We start from the raw sequence: 17698 nt of genomic DNA on the forward strand, positions 1-17698 counted from the left end.
TGTGACAGAAAGGGGCATGAAGACTTAAAGACAGCCTGTGGGCTGAAGCAGAGGGAACAAGGCCAGAGTGGTACCGGGTGGGGCAGTCTCAGCGTTTGGTCTTTATTCCAAGAGCCATGGGAATCCACTGGAGAATTTTGGATAGGGCTATGATATAACTCTTGGAAGTCACTTAGTGTAAAGAGGCAGAAGCCTGGCTGATGAGGCCACCTTCATTCATATGCCCATGGAGCCAGCCCCACAGCATGAAGGACAGAGGTAAGAAGACCTGCAGGACAGGTCATATAAATCTAACTCAGTGCTCAGCAATTTGGGAAGTTGTTAAAACAACAGACTTTGGTTCTTCTCCTCTGGGAAGCATGTTGAACAAGCAATAGAAATACAGCCAATGCCTCACCAGTGCAAATACCAGTCAGCACAGGATGAGTAAAACAATCAATTGAGATGGTGAATTCAGAAAAATGATGATTTTATTGACTACCAACCCACCAAGCAAATTAAAATTTACTCCATCAATAAATTTTCTTTCTTACCCAGCACCCTTTTTCCTTCATGATCCTTAATTTGTTTTACTGTTCTCTTGATTCTCTTACACCATTTCTATATGTTTATGAATCCCTAAAGAAGCACCACATTGTTTAAGATTCTAATGAAAACATAAAAAACAACAGAAACACTGGGCTCCCACTTCCTTTTTATCACCCTGGTCAATGTCATCTTGTGTTTCCTGGCTTCTTATATGCAGAAGACCTTCAGGGAATGGATCATCAGGTATCCTTGGGATTCACATTCTTGGCAAACTCACATATGCCAGTGGTGCTAATTAATTCCCAGTTAAGCAGGGAAGGGCTCTTGCACATATACCTGCCCTCCTTCAGAGATGCAATTACATGCATACATTATGTTTCATAGTAAGCTTCCTTCCAGAGAGCTCCAGATTTCTTCAAAGCCCTGTGGGCGGAGTAAATAAAATTATCAGTAAGTGAGACTGATATGCAAAAGGGGTTCTCAATTTGCTCAATTGCCTAGATCAGGGCAACATCATCATTTACAGCTACATTTGATAAATGTCATTCTCTGTGCACCAGTGGGGATGGGTCAAAAACACCAAGCTCCTTTTAGCAGGTGACTTCACCTTTTCTTTATGGAGGAGAATGAGAGTTTCGTCCATCTTATTTTTATGTGTACCCACATACCTATATAACAACCCATCCTATATCCACCTAGCTGCACTATTTTATAAGGTGGAAGATATCTTGGGGGGCTGTAGGGATACAGCAATGATTGGGCTAGATGTGAGTTCTGTCCACATAGTGCTCCTGGTCTAGCTTGAGAGACACAGAGCAAACCATTTGTTACCCAGTGTGTTATTTAAAAATGATAGTGATAAAGGTCTCAAATGAAGAGAACTAGGTGCTGTAAGAACATGTGATGGATTTAGTCCTGGGGATCAGAGAAGACTGACATTGGGAAAAGGTATTTGAGATGAGACTTGGAGAGTGAATGAGAATTGACAAGGCGATATGAGGTGAGGTGGTGGTTTGGAAGAAAACATAGCAAAGGCATGAGAGGGCTTGTGGCAGGGAGATTGTAGCACCTGAAGGTGGCCAAATAACTAGACGGAAGGAAGGGAGGAGGGCAGTGTTACGAGAGTATGCAGCTGGAGCATTAGTCAGCAATTAAGTCAGACCAGGCCTGCACTGCCAGCCTGATTTGAGATATGTTTTGTTTCCAATCCTAAAAGCAAGAGAAAGTTATTAAACCCAGAGTTCTAACTAGTAACTTCACCAGCAAAATCAATGTTCTCTAGGTAATTGTATGTTAACAGCTAAGGATGAGTGTGGATTTTTGGTTCCGGCACATTTCACTATTCTTAATCAGTCACCACAGTTGATTCACAGGTTTATGTCCCACTGGACCCTGTGGTATCTACACTTGCAACACTGGACCAGATGATTGCACAGTTCCTCCCACCAGGTAAGTTTTAAAACGTGTGTGCAAGGCTCTGTGGGGGATAGAAAAGCAAAAAACACACATCTTTGGCTTCAAGAAACTTGAAATTCAGTAGGGAGGAAGGCATTTTCTCTAAGAAGTACTTGTAGAAGGCAGCAGGTGAGGGGTAAATATTATTGTTGTTATTAATATCTTTGCTGTTGAGATGGTTCCCTGTAGGGTCTGTGTCCATGCTGCGCACACAGGCGCCCTCAGTAAATGAGTGTCGGGTGAATGACCCACAAACCAGTGAGTAGTCGGGGACTGGCAGTGAAGAGAAGTGAGAGTTGTGAACCAAGAGAAATTATATTCTCACCTGATAATATCTCCAATCGCCTTCAGCAGGGGCTTATTCACATACTGCAATCCATGCTTGGCACACAGTGACCTCACCAGAGGTGCCACTTTGTGATAATTATGGCGAGGCATTGTGGGGAACAGACTAGGGAAACAGACAGTAAATATAAATCTTAGACCTAAAGAGAATCCCAAAGGACTTTTCACTCCTCTATCACCAAATAAAATTATAACACCAATAGACTCAACCTTGACCTTGCATAATATTTCTGTGACGTTTATAAATTGTTACTAACATACCCTCCTCTTATCTTTCAGCACCTCTATGAGCCCTGTGGCTGGTAAACATTTGGACAATGCCAATCAAATAAATGTTAGCTCATAGAATATGTTTATTTTTGGCCAGGTCAAATGAAGGTATGTGTGGTCTATCATTTTGAATTAGCTAGGAAAGCTGGAGATATCCCTTTCCTCAGCTCTGTCTTTGCTATCTCTCTCTTTCTCTCTAGCCATCAAACTCCTATCACATAAATAGATGAGTATTCAATAAGTTCTTGACATGGCATATAGGACAAAACCCTAGGAAAGGAATAAGGTAATGGCTTCTTAACTAAAAGTTTCTGCTAATTAGCCAGGCGACCTTCTTGGGTTTTACTCCTTTTTGATAAAATATGAATAATAATCATTCCTTTTGCTGAGGCTTTAAAGGACTAACAACAACAACAAAAAGAATGAGAAAATATTATGCATATCTAAGAGATTTCTTCACTGACTATTCTAGATAAGCCTTAGATAAAAAGGACTCAAAACGTCCCTCCCCTGAATATTCTAAAGAGATTGGTTCTCCAAGTATCATCATCTTCTCTTTCTTTGTTACATGTCCACACAAATGACTCATTGGTGAAGTATTGCCAGATACTATTTGGAAATTGTATCAGAGACTGAGTGTCATTGTTGATGACTTTGTAACTTGGCTCTAAAGAGATAGGTATTTCAATTTTAATTAAATTTCCATATAACTTGGTTACCCAAGTGGTGCTATTGTTTTTGGATTCACCAAAAAAGCAAATACATAGAAAACAATCACTATTTCCTAAGCCTGTAGGGATCTGGAAACTAAGTCACTGGTACTTTTCCAAGATTCCATTCCATACTCAGAATCGTTAATGCTTCCTTCCTTCCTTTCTTTCTTCCTTCCCTTACCATTGATGCTAATAGAAAGATAGCAACCTTTAGAGAATCCTAGTTTATTTTTTCCCCTCTGAGACACTGAGCCTGATGCTCTGCAATAGACTGTATTTGGGGTTGTTATAAGTGACGACTCTTGCCCCTGCCATGAACTATTTCTCTTACTCACTGGTGCTCGATTTGGAAGTTCAGGTGCCCAGTGAACCAGTCATTGAAAAAGGATTGTTCAACATTACAGGTGCCCAAGACCTGCAAAGAAGAGCTTATATTAGATATAAATGATCCCAAGTGTCAAACAGAGAAAATGTTTATTTATTCTTCTATTTAGTCAATCATTCATCGAGTACTTGTTGAGTATCTATATTATGTTAGAAACTATGGAGGATATAAGAGATGCATAGTCCCTGGTCTCAAAAGCTTACAATTCAAGAAGGAAATCAGATGTTTTTCTAAGAAGTACATACAAGGCAATCTATTTATTCATGAGAATGTATGTAGGATTTGATGGGAAAAATCTCTGTCGACACAGAGACATGGAAGACTGAGGTGTCATAAATTAGCACATTGGCAGATGGATGTAGGGTTGTAGGATTTCAATAGGGATTCCGGGGGTAGAATACCAGTTTTATGTTGTGGACTTGAAGGACTTCTAAATGAGAAGTAATTAGTTCAAAAGTTCTATCCAAAGGTTTTTTTTGTATGGAAGTGTATTCCAATTTAAGAGTTTCCTTTATTCAACCACTTAATTGCGGTCGAAGGAAACTAAATAAAGGAAACTGCTATTATCTTATGTATTTTAAGTGTTCAAAAACATTATCCTGAGAAGAATTTGTAGTTTCTCTAGGCTGCCAAGGTTAAAACCTTTATGAATATCATTTTATTCAATGTTTTTTAAAGGTTTTAGTCTGCCTGGGTTGTTGCCATTTTGAATGTTGCATCTACTGTTGCTCTATGTTTGTATTTCTCAAAGTATAGTTCAGAGAATCTTGAGGTTTCCAGGATACCTTAATGAAATCTCCAAAGTTGATACTATTTTCATAATAAATCTAAGACGTCATTTAACTTCTTAATTCATATTTTCTCATGCTTGTACATTGGAATTTTCCAGAGGCAACTAAACATGGGATGACCATCATCACTGTGACGTCAAACTGTATTGAATTTACACTTTTTAATTTAAAAGTAATGAATAAATACAGACTGTATAATTTATATTTTAACTTCAAATTCAATAGATATCAGTGGACATAACCTACATAAACAGAAGCTTTGAGGTTCTCAACAACCTTTAATAGTGTGAAATGATTCTTCAGTCTTTGGTCATTGTGAGTGAGATGGAGGGCCTTCTGAGGACAAGAAATCTGGCAGGCTGGTGAAGAGGTCTGCTAGCTTCATATATAAGCTACAGATATGACATGGTACTGTATTATTTTAATTAAATGTCTGATATATGTTTGTGACATAATCATCACAAAGTAGGCTGTGTCAAAAAAAGAAGATTGACTGATTCACTGTAACAGATATTTTCAAGGAGCCTAAATGCAAGACAATCTGATATTTTAATAAATATTTTCCACAATAAAATTACAGGGCGAACAAATCAACTTGGAAAATATTTATAACACAAGTTGCGTACAGTATGTTAATATCCATAATATACAAAGAAGGATCGATGTGCAATACAAACAGTGTGAATACCCAGATAGCATAACGGATTAAGGACATCGGCAGGTTACTCACAGGAAAAGAATTATAAAGAAATAATAAATATATGAAAAATATTGAACCTACTAATGATTAAATAAATGAAACAAGAAGTCTATAATATAAAAAAATATAGGTGATTCTGTGAATAAATAGGTGATTCTGTTTGAGAAACACTCAAGGAGAGTCCACTTAGGTTGGGTATAAACTGGGAGAAGGAAGCAGGATAATGAATGGATTCCGTGTTAACCCTAGAATGGCCAGTGTGGTGACTTTGGCTTAGAAGGCAGGAGTGTTCTGCGTTCATCTGATTATAGTTTTTCTATGAATTAATGGCATGTTTGAAGAGCATGCCATTTCCTTTCTCTGGGACGCTCTACCCATACAGTGAATTAATATGATTTCCATGGTGCTTACAGGCATAAAATTCATTCTGTAACTCTTGTAGTCTCAGATTCACATGAAGGGCTGTGTCATGGTAGACTTTATAGCAGCGGAAGGGTCAGCAAATATTTTCTATAAAGTGCCAATTAGCAAATTACCTTAAAGCGATACAAGTGAATCTACCATTTGATCCAGCAATCCCATTGCTGGGCATCTACCCAAATGATCCAGTGACACTCTACAAAAAAGACACCTGCACTCGAATGTTTATAGCAGCACAATTCATAATTGCAAGGCTGTGGAAACAGCCCAAGTGCCCATCCATCCAAGAATGGATTAATAAAATGTGGTATATGTACACCATGGAGTACTATTCAGCTCTAAGAAACAATGGTGATATAGCACACCTTATATTTTCCTGGTTAGAGCTGGAACCCATACTACTAAGTGAAGCATCCCAAGAATGGAAAAACAAGCACCAGATATATTCTCCAGCAAACTGGTATTAACTGAGTAGCACCTAAGTGGACACATAGGTGCTACAGTAATAGGGTATTGGGCAGGTGGGAGGGGGGAGGGGGACGGGTATATACATACATAGTGAGTGAGATGTGCACCATCTGGGGGATGGTCATGATGGAGACTCAGACTTTTGGGGGGAGGGGGGGAAATGGGCATTTATTGAAACCTTAACATCTGTACCCCCATAATATACCAAAATAAAAAAAATAATTAAAAAAAAAATATTTCAGTTTTTTGACAGCAAACCAATTCTGCTGTTGCAACATGCAGGCAGTCTCAAATAACATGTAAATGGATGATCATGGGTGTGCTCCAATAGAATTTTATTTACAAAACCAAGCTGTGGCCTGCATTTGGCCTCAAGAGTACAGTTGTCTCGCCTTTGGTTTAGAGTAAAGGCCTGATAATCCAACTGCCTAGGATTTAAAATATGCTTCAACCACTTAATTGTGTGACCTTATATAAGTTATTAAAATTTGTGCCTCAGTTTATCATCTGTAAAATGAAAAATAATCATACTTTTTATGATAAAATAATACCTCCTGTAGATAAATGCAAAGCCCTCGATGGTGCCTGTCCCCCAGCCCATACTGTTTAAGGGTGGGTCATTATCATTTGAGGTACCCAGATTCTAAATCAGTGTTGTTTGAAGGATTCTCCCTCCCCATTACCTGAGTGCTGAGCCAGTCCCGGTTCTCCTCTATGCTCATTTTCATTGGTATATGGCTCATCTGGGTAACACACGAAATCCAGGGACTTTCAAGAAACCTTTTAGTGGAATAACAGGAGCAGGTGAGGACTCTCTGAGGTTTTTCAGTAGCAAGCACAGCACTGGGCTTCATAACCCCTGGAGCACCTGGCTGAGCACTGGAGAATCAAAAGCTCCAGGAAAATGGTGGTCATGCTTTTTCTTCTTTCAAAGCCCTTTATGTCCTTTATAACCCGAGGTGACGAAGGATTCAGCCACATGACCTGCCCTGCTGCCAGATATCTAGAGCTGTGCTTCTTAAGTTTTTGGTAGCTTTGGTGCAAAGATCACAAACGCCAGGGGAACTCCAGGGCTTATGCAAAGTGGTTGACAGCCTGGACTTTGTCCCAGATAGAGTGGGTTGAAGTTCTGGTTTGGCACTGGCTTTGGCCCCAACTTGCTCTTACATACCTTTGGGCATGTAATTTAATTCCTTTGAATTTCAACTCCAGCAGCAGAAAAATAAAGGTGATACTCCCTCACAGGGTTACATGAGGATTACATCAAACAAGATATTACGTATGAAGTCTTTAGTAATGTATCTGAAGCATAGTAGCTACCCTCATCTTTACAATTATTTAGGATTGAGAATATTATTACCACAGAATAAGGGAGGAATACACTGGAAAGGTATAGAGGGCTATTCAGGCAAAAGGAGTAGTCTGGGGTCACTTTGCTTCTGGAAAAATCTCTAGTCATGAAAGAACTTTAAAATATTCCTGTCCTGTCTTTACCTTTGGCAGAGATTATGATGGGTGTCAATAGATTACACTGTTAAAGGACTTGGGCATCCCCTGAAATGCTTTCCTGGGAATTAAGCCAGTGGGAAAAAGTGGAGATCAGGATAACGCTTTTTGCAACGAGCTTGCTTTTTTTTTTGAACTATTTCAACTATTTTTTTCTAAACATTTGCTTGAAAACAACTCTGTTGTGGGAAATTGTTCATGGTGTCATCATCTTCTGATAAAGACAAATGGCTCTGATAAGGGAGGTAAGAGGGTCACCTGGGTTCTGGTAATAAGAGAATATTCTTACTTCACCAAATATATCATCAACAGGGTTCCAAAGACTCCATAGAAAGGGCCAAATGTGAGGAAATGTCGGATATAAAAGCTGCTAACCCAGGCGATGTCCTGCAGAGAAAAGCACTTGAAAGTTAGATGCTCTGAACATAATTTCATTTCCTCTTCATTGGCCTGTGGTCCCTTTAGTTACTGAGTAAATCTTATGCCCTGAGCTATGTCTGGAGGTGTCCAAGCATTTTCATTTTTTCTCTTCTGGCTGGTCTGGTTCATAGAAAAAGCCAAGTTACTCACCACCCAGTCTCTTCTAAGGTACATCAAGCGGATGGATTTCAGGTTGACATATGTAGGCATGGAGAAGGGGATCGCACCTGTAAAGGAACAAAAAAACATGGTGAATAAATGATCAGAATGTGACCCCAGTGCAAGTCAGCAGGAGTCTGTCTCCTTATTGTGCCACTCCTGCAGTGCTGGCCCTGAGACGGATGCAAGTCCACATCCTGGACTCTAGTAGACTTTCCACGTTCATGAAGCTGCACCAGGAATTTGGTCAGCAGCTCCAGAAGATTTGAGTCATTTTTGATGGAGGCATTTCCAAAGAGCTTCTGCTCTAAGCTTTCAAGTATATTCAAGGTTGTAGGAGTCCTTCAGTCTCCCAAAATCCTTTGGATTGGGCCCTATCACAATATTGGGTGTGGCAGAAATAAAAAAGATGTGCTTGTTACCTGGTCAAAAAAAATATTTACCTGCATCTACCCCAGCACCATTGAGGCTGCCCAGATCTCACAGGAGTCTGATGGAGACCCTCTGACTTTCGACAAAGACTCTCTCCTTGGCCAAACTCTAGTCAGGATCCTCTGAATAATCTTATCCTGGAGGGTCTCAATACTGTCTTACGAGGACTGCAAACTCTCAGCACAAATGATTTCATCTACCCTCACCCTAAGAAACTTGAATAAACGCTAGCATTGTTTCTGAAAGCTCAAGTGTCTTGTCTCTCAGAAGATTCCAGCCCCCTTTAAGTTTCTGCCTGAGAGAGCTCAATGCTGCCAAAAGAATTTACAGTTTATTCTAGCCCAAACCTGACTATAGGCACTTGTTCTCCTTTTTTTAGAGCATTTACTTTAGAAAACTTACAATTGAAAATCCTTGCTCTGTTGGATTGAGATATATCTTCTAAAACTAAGAAATGTCTTTTTTTTTCTCTCTTTGTATAATATTTTATTTTATTTCATTTTATTTTATTATATTTTTAAATTTCAATATATTACAGATATATATATGTTTTGGCTATTATTGATTGCTTTTATAATGTTTGAGTCAGGGTATAACTGTTCCCAACTCTCAGATAGTGCTTATTGTAACCTTCATGTCAGATTCTGCCCATCCATCACACGACTTCTCTGACTCATTTCAATTTAGTGTTACATCCATCTGTGCTGCTTTTTGGTCATCTGTAAGTTCCAATTCAATAGTGAGAATTTGTGGTATTTGTTTTTTTATTCTTTAGATACTTGGCTTAAGATAATGGTCTCTAATTCCATCCAAATTGTTGTAAAAGGCATTAAGTCATCCTTCTTCAAGGCCAGTATACATATACCACATTTATACATATGTCTCTATTTGTTTTTTCATTATTTAGATTCTTGGCTTAAGATAATGGTCTCCAATTCCATCCAAATTGTTATAAAAGGCATTAAGTCATCCTTCTTCAAGGCTGGTATACATATACCACATTTATACATATATCTCTATGACATACACACACCATATTTTATAAATTCAATCATGAATTGACAGGCATTTGGCTTGATTCTACATCTTTGCAATTGTGAAATGTGCTATGATAAACATTTGAGTGAAGGTGTCTTTTTGATCAAATTCATTCTTTGTCTTTAGGTAAATATCCAGTAGTAGGATCCCTGGACCAAATGGTAGGCCTACTTTTAGTTGTTTGCGGAATCTCCACAGAGTTCCCCATGGAGATTTGCTAATTTGCATTGCCACCAAGATTGTATAAGGATTCCTTTTTCTCTGCAACCCCAGGGACATCTATTGTTCTGGACTTTTTAATAAAGAACATTCTGACTGTGGTAAGGTGAAATCTCATTGTGGCTTTACTTTGTTTTACCTAATTATTGGTGATGTTGAACATTTTTTCATATGTTTATTGGTCATTTGTCTATCTTCTTTCAAAAGCTTCTGTTGAGGTCTTTTGCACTGTTTTTAATGGGGCAGTTTGACTTTTTCTTGGTAATTTCCTTCAATTCTCTATATATTCTGGTTATTAGTCCTTTATTGGATTCAATGATACAAACATGTTCTCCCATTTTGAGGGTTGTCTATTTGGTCTGTTCATTATATCCTTGGCTGTGCAGAGGGTTTTTAATTTAGTTAAGTCCTATTTATTTATTATTGTTGTTCCTGTGATTGCCATTGTATTGTTCATAAATTCTTTGCCTAGGCCAATATGTAGACGAGTTTTCCAACATTTTCTTCTATAATTGTAAAATTTTCATGCTTTTACATTTGAGTCTTCTATTCATCTTTAATTAATTTTTTAAGTGGCGAGAGATATGGATCTTATTTCACTCTTCTGAATGGGGCTAACTAACTTTCCAAGCACAATTTATGGACTAGGAATTCTTTTCCTCAGTGTATTATCTGTTTTGTTAAAGATCAGATGACTGTAAGTAGGCAATTTTATATTTGGGTTCTGTGTTTTATTCCGTTGGCCTATTTCTCTATTTTTGTGCCAATTCCATGCTGACTTAGTTACTGCAGCCTTGTAGTAGAGTTTGAATGTAATGGCTCCTGATCTGTTCATTGTCCTTCAAATTGCTTTGGCTATTAGGGCTATTTTCTGGTTCCACATGAAACATAAAATATGTTTTCTAGGTATGTGAAATATAACGTTGGTATATTGATGTGGATTGCATTGAATCTGTGAATCACTTTGGGTAGAATGGACATATTCATAATGTAGATACAACTAAATAATGAGCATAATATGTTTTTCCAATTGTTTGTATTAATATCATCCGTGATTTTTTTCCTCAGTGGTATTGTTCTTTTTGTTGTGATCTTTCACCTCCTTGTTTAAGGATTTTCCTAGGTATTTTATTTCCTTTATAGCTACTGTGATGGAATTGAGTCTTTGGTTTGATTTTCAGTTTCCCCTGTTATTGGTGTATATTTATGCTGATAATTTGTGTACATTGGTTTTGTAAACTGAGTCTTTGATGAATGGATTTATCAATTCAAGGAGTCTCTTAGTGGCATCTTTGATGCTCTCTAGGTTTAATATCATGTTGGCCACAAAAAGTGATACTTTGAATTGGTCTTTCCCCATTGGGAAATGCTTAATTTCTTTCTCTTGCCTGATTGTTCTGGCTAGGACTTCCAGCACTATGTTGAATAGAATTGGTAACAGTGGGTATCGTTGTCTTGTTCCAGCTCTTAATGGGAATGCTTTCAACATTTCTTTGTGCAGTGTGATGCTGGTTATAAGTCTGTTATCTCTGGCTTTTATAATTTTGAATATATTCCTTCAATGCCAGTTTGTTGAGAGTTTTTATCGTGAATGTGTTTTGAATACTTTTTCTGCATAAAGTGAGATGATCATATGATCTTTGTTTTTCTTCTGTTTATATGATGAATCACATTCTTTGACTTAAGTATGTTGAACCATCCTCACCTCTGGAATGAAGTGTACTTGGTCATGGTGAATTATTTTTTGATATCCTGTTCAGTTTTGATTGCTGGCATTTCATTGAGGATATTTGCATGCATTTTCATAAGGGATATTGATGTGTAGTTTTCTTTTTTGTTGTGTCCTTTTGTGGCGTTGGTAGTAAGTTGATACAGATCTCATAGAATGACTTGGGGAGTATTCTCTTTTTCTTTATTATATGCAATAATTTGTGCAGAATAGGTACCAATTCTTCTTGGTGGCTATGAATGAGACTATAAAACAATGGGGCCTAACAGATATATACAGAACATTTTATCCCAAAACTATTCAATGCAAGAACACATGGAACAATCTCCAAGACTGATCATAATTGAGGTCACACAATATGGTTCAACATATCAAAAAATCAAAATCATACCATGTATCTTTTCAGACCACAGTGAAATAAAACTGACAATCAACTCTAAGAGAAACACACAATTCTACACACAGTCATGGTAATTAAGCAACCTGATTCTAAATGATCATTTTATCAATGACAAAATTAAGGTGGGGATTAAAAGAACCTTGAACCTAATGACAAAGAGGACACAAGCTTCCAAATCTATGGGATATAGAAAAATCAGTTCTGAGGGGAAAATTAATAGCCATAAATACCAATAACAAAAAGACAGAAAGATTACAAAATTAACAATCTAATCATACATCTCAAGGAACTAGAAAAGAAAGAACAAACCAAGCCCAAACCCAGCAGAAGAAAAGAAATAACTAAGATCAGAGCAGAACTAATCAAAATTGAAATAAAAAAATTGTATGGATCAACAAAACCAAACTGTGGGGCTTTAAAAAGATAAACAAAATTGTTAGATATCTTGCTAGAATAATCAGAAATAGAAGAGAAAAGACTCACATACGTTCAATTAGAAAACAAAGAGGATATCACAACTGATACCACAGAAATACAAATTATCATGTACGAATACTAAGAAAATGCACACACACTATGCACACAAACTCAAAAACAGAGGAAATGGAAATATCTCTGGAAACACATAACCTCCCAAGACTCAATCAGGAGGAACTAGCACACCTGAACAGACCAATAATGAGCAATTCCATTGGAGTAGCAAAAAATAAAAAATCTTACAACCCAGAAATATCTTTCTGAAGGACCTGAGAGCCATCCTTCCGAGACATAGTCATCAAGAAGGACAAGGTCCCTGTATCCTGGTCAGTGTGGGAGGACAGGAGCCCATCTTCAATAAGCTCCAGAAAGCAGAAACAATAGCCTGGATCAATCATGTCTACCAACTCCTCCACTCCTACCAAAACCCCAACATCTTTCAGTACTCTTTCTTTAGCTTGCCCCAACATTTCAAAAACCTCTCTCCCACCTTTTGTTTCATTATAATTAAGCTCACCTGCTACTGACGTCTCTCTCCCCTACTTCAGTAGCCTGAATGAAATTCGTCTTGCTGCCTTTAACAAATGTCCAGTTCCCCTTCTCTTTGACATTCGAGTCAGAATCATTCACACCCAAGATGCTAAACTGGCATTTGCAGGGAAAGGCCTCAGTGAAACAGCTCTTGGGGGGCAGTGTGGCTTGTGCAGTGGGCATTCTGCAGTGAATCCACACCATTCACTCATTCCTCATTAGCTCAGGGCATATTGCACCACTGCAGACGGGGGAGGTAACCACACATTTCTCAGAGAAGTTCATAAAAGAAAGCTGAACAGCATTTTCTTGTGCAAACACACATCTAGTTAGGCTGGAGAACTGCTGCCTGTCAAAATAGGCCACCAATATCCTTATTCTTGCAACAGTGGAGGAAGGTGACCAGTGAGGAATGGGGGAGGCTAGATTCCAGCTGTGGAAGAGCCAGCAAGGATGGTCAGCCGCACCTTTCAACAAAATCACCCCCGACCATCCTCTCTGGCTTGTACAAATCAGATCACCTGCACCAGTCATTCTCTACCTCAGGACAGTTGGCATTTTGTCCAGATGATTATTTGTCATGAGGAGCTGCCATGCGCATCATAGAATGTTTACAATGCATCCCTGGCTTCTGCCCACTGGATATCAGTACCATCTCCCAATTCTGTTGTGATAAACAAAATATGACACTCTGGACACTGTCAAATGTACCCAGGGGTGGGGGTGGGGTGGGGAACTGTCCCTGGTTGAGAACCACTGGCCTATAGCAAATGTTTGATTCCTAACCTGATTTTGGTTTATTTCCCATTCATTCATCCAACAGATTCCAAATGGTCATATGATAAAAGATATAGGCATGAACCCTTCTTATGTCTCGTCTTTCTTCTTTTGCATTCTCATCTTGAATCTCACACGTGGTCTACTATTTGTGAGATTGCATGTTTTAGATGCTCAGATTTGAGGTTCCTTGAAAACTCTCTTTGTGAGCTGCCATCAGTTTGATTTTGGTTAAGAACAAAGGCTTTTCTCTCAAGATGTTCTTTTCTTGGCATCAGAATTACTCAGCTACCGTATTTTCTTTCGGGCCTGGCCTATGTGTTCACACTCAGGTGTGTAGGTCTCATGCCTTCTACGGCTGCACATAGGCCATGGAGCAGCCAGCTTCCTTCCACACAGGGTTGTGGTGCATGCCTTTTATTCCTGGGCCTCTTTCTCCTGGTGTCACACTAAATGCTTCTGGATTATTTTCCCATCTCCTTTCCCTCCCTGCCCAAGTACCTGTCTCCATTTCCCTTGACAGGTGTCTCGTCTTTCCAGGATGAGAGTCCCGGGTGCAGGTCCCCTTGACTGGCAGCTGCCTTCCCTCCCTCGTGGGGCATCTCCCTGCTTCCCTGCTCACCTCACAGAGTGAGGAGATGCTGGTTAAAAAGGCCTATTTGCTTTTCCATTTCCCTTTGCAGATTTCTACCTTAGTGAGTCTGAAACAAGACATCCTGCTTTTCTCAGTAACAGTAGGAAATGTCAGGTTTCTGTGAGAGAATTGCAGTCAGCCTTCTGGCCTGACAAGGGCTTGCTCCAAGGAAATGGGTTGATAAGGAATGTGCCCCTGGCAGACTCACCCATGGAGAAGAACAGGTGCTGCTTTTCATAGTCGATGAATTTGATTTTCTTCTTGCCATACTGAATGGAGAGAGAGAGAGAGAAATAAGGTAAAATAGGAGAGAACACTTCTGCTCATTACCCTCAAGGATGTGTGAGTGTCTGAGTGTGCATGTCACTCTCTGTATCTTCGTGTCTAAAATCTCCATAGAAAGAGCCATCTCTATTCAGTTTTTCTTAGCTGTGAATCCTGAGTCACTAAAAAAATAAAAACCAGGATGGGAGTATATCATGTGGCTTCATTTTGCTTTAAATGAATGTGAATGATTCTTGCAGAAATTGATTGTGGATTTTGTGATCATTTGATTATGGGGATTGTCATCATTTTTTTATTCCAATGGAAATCATTTTGAAATTATTTCCTATGTAAATTGGAATGGAGACTGAAAAGTAATATTTCTAATGACTTTTTATAGCTCTTCTTCAACTGTGTGATTTAGGATCCTCTGTATAACTCAGACTCCATTTTCATTTATTCATCCAACAGATGACAAATGGTTATATGATAAAGATATAGACATGAGCCCTTCTTATCTGTCTCGTCTTTCTTCTTTTGGATTCTCATCATGAATCTCACACATGGTTTACTATTTTAAGGCATGCTAATAACGATTTTAAGGCTAATATTCATAATATTTATTATATATTATACACAATTATTTATTTCATATTATCGTATAATTGTTATATTACACTATTGAGAATTTGATTCCTTTTTCTAGGAGTCCCCTTAGCTAATCTGTCTGTGTGTAGGGCATAAAGACAGGAAATGCTTTGAAAGTAGGACAGAAGCAATGGTTATACCTCCAGTACCTGGCAGACATTAAATAGAAGTTTATTGAGGGAATTCATGAATTTTCTTCACTTATTCGGATAGTGGGGTTGGTTCCTCCTTCTCTTATTGTCACAAATTAAAAGAACTGTAATGGTGATGAAGTAATAATAGCTATTTGCAGCTCTTGCAAAACCTCCAAATATTTCAGTAGTGGGAAATATGGAAAAGGGACTAGGTAGAAAATGCTTGGCCTGCTTTTTATATCACTTTAAAGGAGGATTCCGAGTCTTTCAGGATGGGAGCTCAGGACATAGAAGTTTCAATAAATGCTTGTTGAAGAAATTAATGACTGAAGACAGTAGTAGAAAGACTGACAGTAAAGAGGGAAGGAAGGAAAAACTCAAGACTCATCAAAAATGGTTTGGATGAGAAACTGTTGAGTTTCAGGATCTAAATAATTTTAGCATTTAAACAGAGTATAAACAGTGTCCTGTACAGTGGCTTTGAAAGTATATTATATAGAACTCTAGGCACGTGCAGGAGTTGGAGAGGAGCCTCCCTCATGTGTGAGGAGGCAGCAGGTGCACTGAACGCAGCTCTGGGGAAGGCAGATGTGGAGAGAGCCAGGCTGCTTCATGAACTGCAGTGGGACAACCTCCCTCGCTCTGGGCAGTGGGGGGAACAACTAGAGAAATCAACATGTCACAGTTCTAGGGATAAGCCTACAAGTTGACAAAGTGAAAGGGATATCCTTGTAAAATTAATAGGAAAATATCTAATCTAAAATATTCTAGTACCAGTCATAAGAGTTCTCTCACTGACAGGTACCCAGCAGTTCTGTTTTGCATAGCCTCTGAAAAGAGCTGACCAGATGGAAAAGAGATATTAAATATAAATCTCTCTCTTTAAAACCTGATGGATAATTTGCTTTTATACAGTCTGAAGGGTCCCAGAGAGAACAGCAAGTGTGAGCTTCAGGCCTCAGCCATATCTGGAGGGCAGGGGCACATCCCCTGTGATAATTATAATCCCTTCTCCAAGAAAAGGTAAGGAGCCAAATCTTAGACTGTGACATCAGCTGCCCCTTCTATTACCATCTTGTCTCAGAGAAGAACGAAAGCAGAAACTCAGCAGTTTCTGAACTGTACCAGGATGAGTTACAACCTCCCCTTTTAAAATGTCTGAATAGCTGGTTTTCAAGGCCAGCACATTCTTCCTTTCCCCTCCTCTCTGCCACCCTTTTCCTGTCCCTGTTTCCACATAGGAAAAAGTAAACAAACTTATTCCTATCCTCAATTTTGTATGGATAAATCTTTCTCAGACCTGGGTACGCTAGCTCAAACACTAACACAAACATCAGGAAGTCCATCTTGTGTGGGGAGCCATTGTCAAAAGCAAATGGTTTCTGATCACTGCCTACTATTTTTTTAAAAAGTTGAAATAAGGGATCTTGTTTCCTATTTCAGCTGGAGCAGAGGGTGGGTCTCTCCAAACTGGGAAAAAATATTCTCCAAAGGTTACGGAATTTTTGGTTTATGTACCACATATGCCTAGGTGACAACTGACAAAGCTATACACTTCTATTTTATAAATCTCCTAAGTTGTCCCAGAAGGAGATATGGCAACCTCTGCCTAAGTACCTGACATTCAGGAGCCAACATTTCCCTTTTAGAAGAGATGCATTTCCTTGTTTACCCTTATACCTAGTTTGTTTAGGTAATACTCTCTCCAAAATACTTGGCAATTTAAGTAGTCCTTAACATGATGGTTTTATGTTGAAGTTAAAAGAGTCAATAACTGAGAAATTTTCAAGATGATTTTTCTCCTCCATTTTCTATAGTTTAAGAAGCTTAAATGAGAGCTGGCATCTCTAGTTGTGTTAAGAGGGATTTCGGCTGTGGTTCACATATAAATGTACCAAAATGGATATGAACTAAATATAACAGCATAGACTTTTCTAACTGGGCTAGAACTGGTTGAGATAATGAGATATTTAAATATTTGTAATCTAGTGCTTATAGAATATACTGACCTGTCTTCTCTTGGTGAACATTTATCCACATCCTCATTAAACTCTGGGGAATCACTGCCAAACTCACTCATCCAGATCCACTATCTACCCCTGGCTTGTGTTGCCTCAGAGGTGATGATAGGCACTGGGCAGGGGCCCATTGTCACTGGGCCAATTCAAACAGACTTATGTGGGTTCCCTAGTTCCTGGAGAGGAGGTTGGACCAAATGACCTTTAAAGCCATAAATCATGATTCCAAACCTTCAA

The 17698-nt window shown here is 38.8% G+C and overlaps 1 protein-coding gene across 1 annotated transcript in view; it reads right to left on the minus strand.

Annotated features, from left to right (window-relative positions):
• Window positions 1-635: 635 nt before the first annotated feature.
• LOC105861290 (fatty acid desaturase 2-like protein FADS2B) overlaps window positions 636-17698 on the minus strand; it is a 46123-nt gene continuing 29060 nt past the window's right edge. Inside the window, exons 6-12 of the mRNA XM_012746678.2 lie at window positions 14606-14666; window positions 8152-8228; window positions 7871-7968; window positions 6759-6855; window positions 3647-3726; window positions 2309-2434; window positions 636-951 (exon numbers count right to left, since the gene is read on the minus strand). Coding sequence (XP_012602132.2) covers window positions 900-951; window positions 2309-2434; window positions 3647-3726; window positions 6759-6855; window positions 7871-7968; window positions 8152-8228; window positions 14606-14666 — 591 coding nt within the window. The 3' untranslated portion in view covers window positions 636-899. The remainder of the gene's footprint in view (window positions 952-2308; window positions 2435-3646; window positions 3727-6758; window positions 6856-7870; window positions 7969-8151; window positions 8229-14605; window positions 14667-17698) is intronic.

This window comes from Microcebus murinus, chromosome 4, assembly GCF_040939455.1.
Source record: "Microcebus murinus isolate Inina chromosome 4, M.murinus_Inina_mat1.0, whole genome shotgun sequence".
NCBI lineage: Eukaryota > Metazoa > Chordata > Mammalia > Primates > Cheirogaleidae > Microcebus > Microcebus murinus.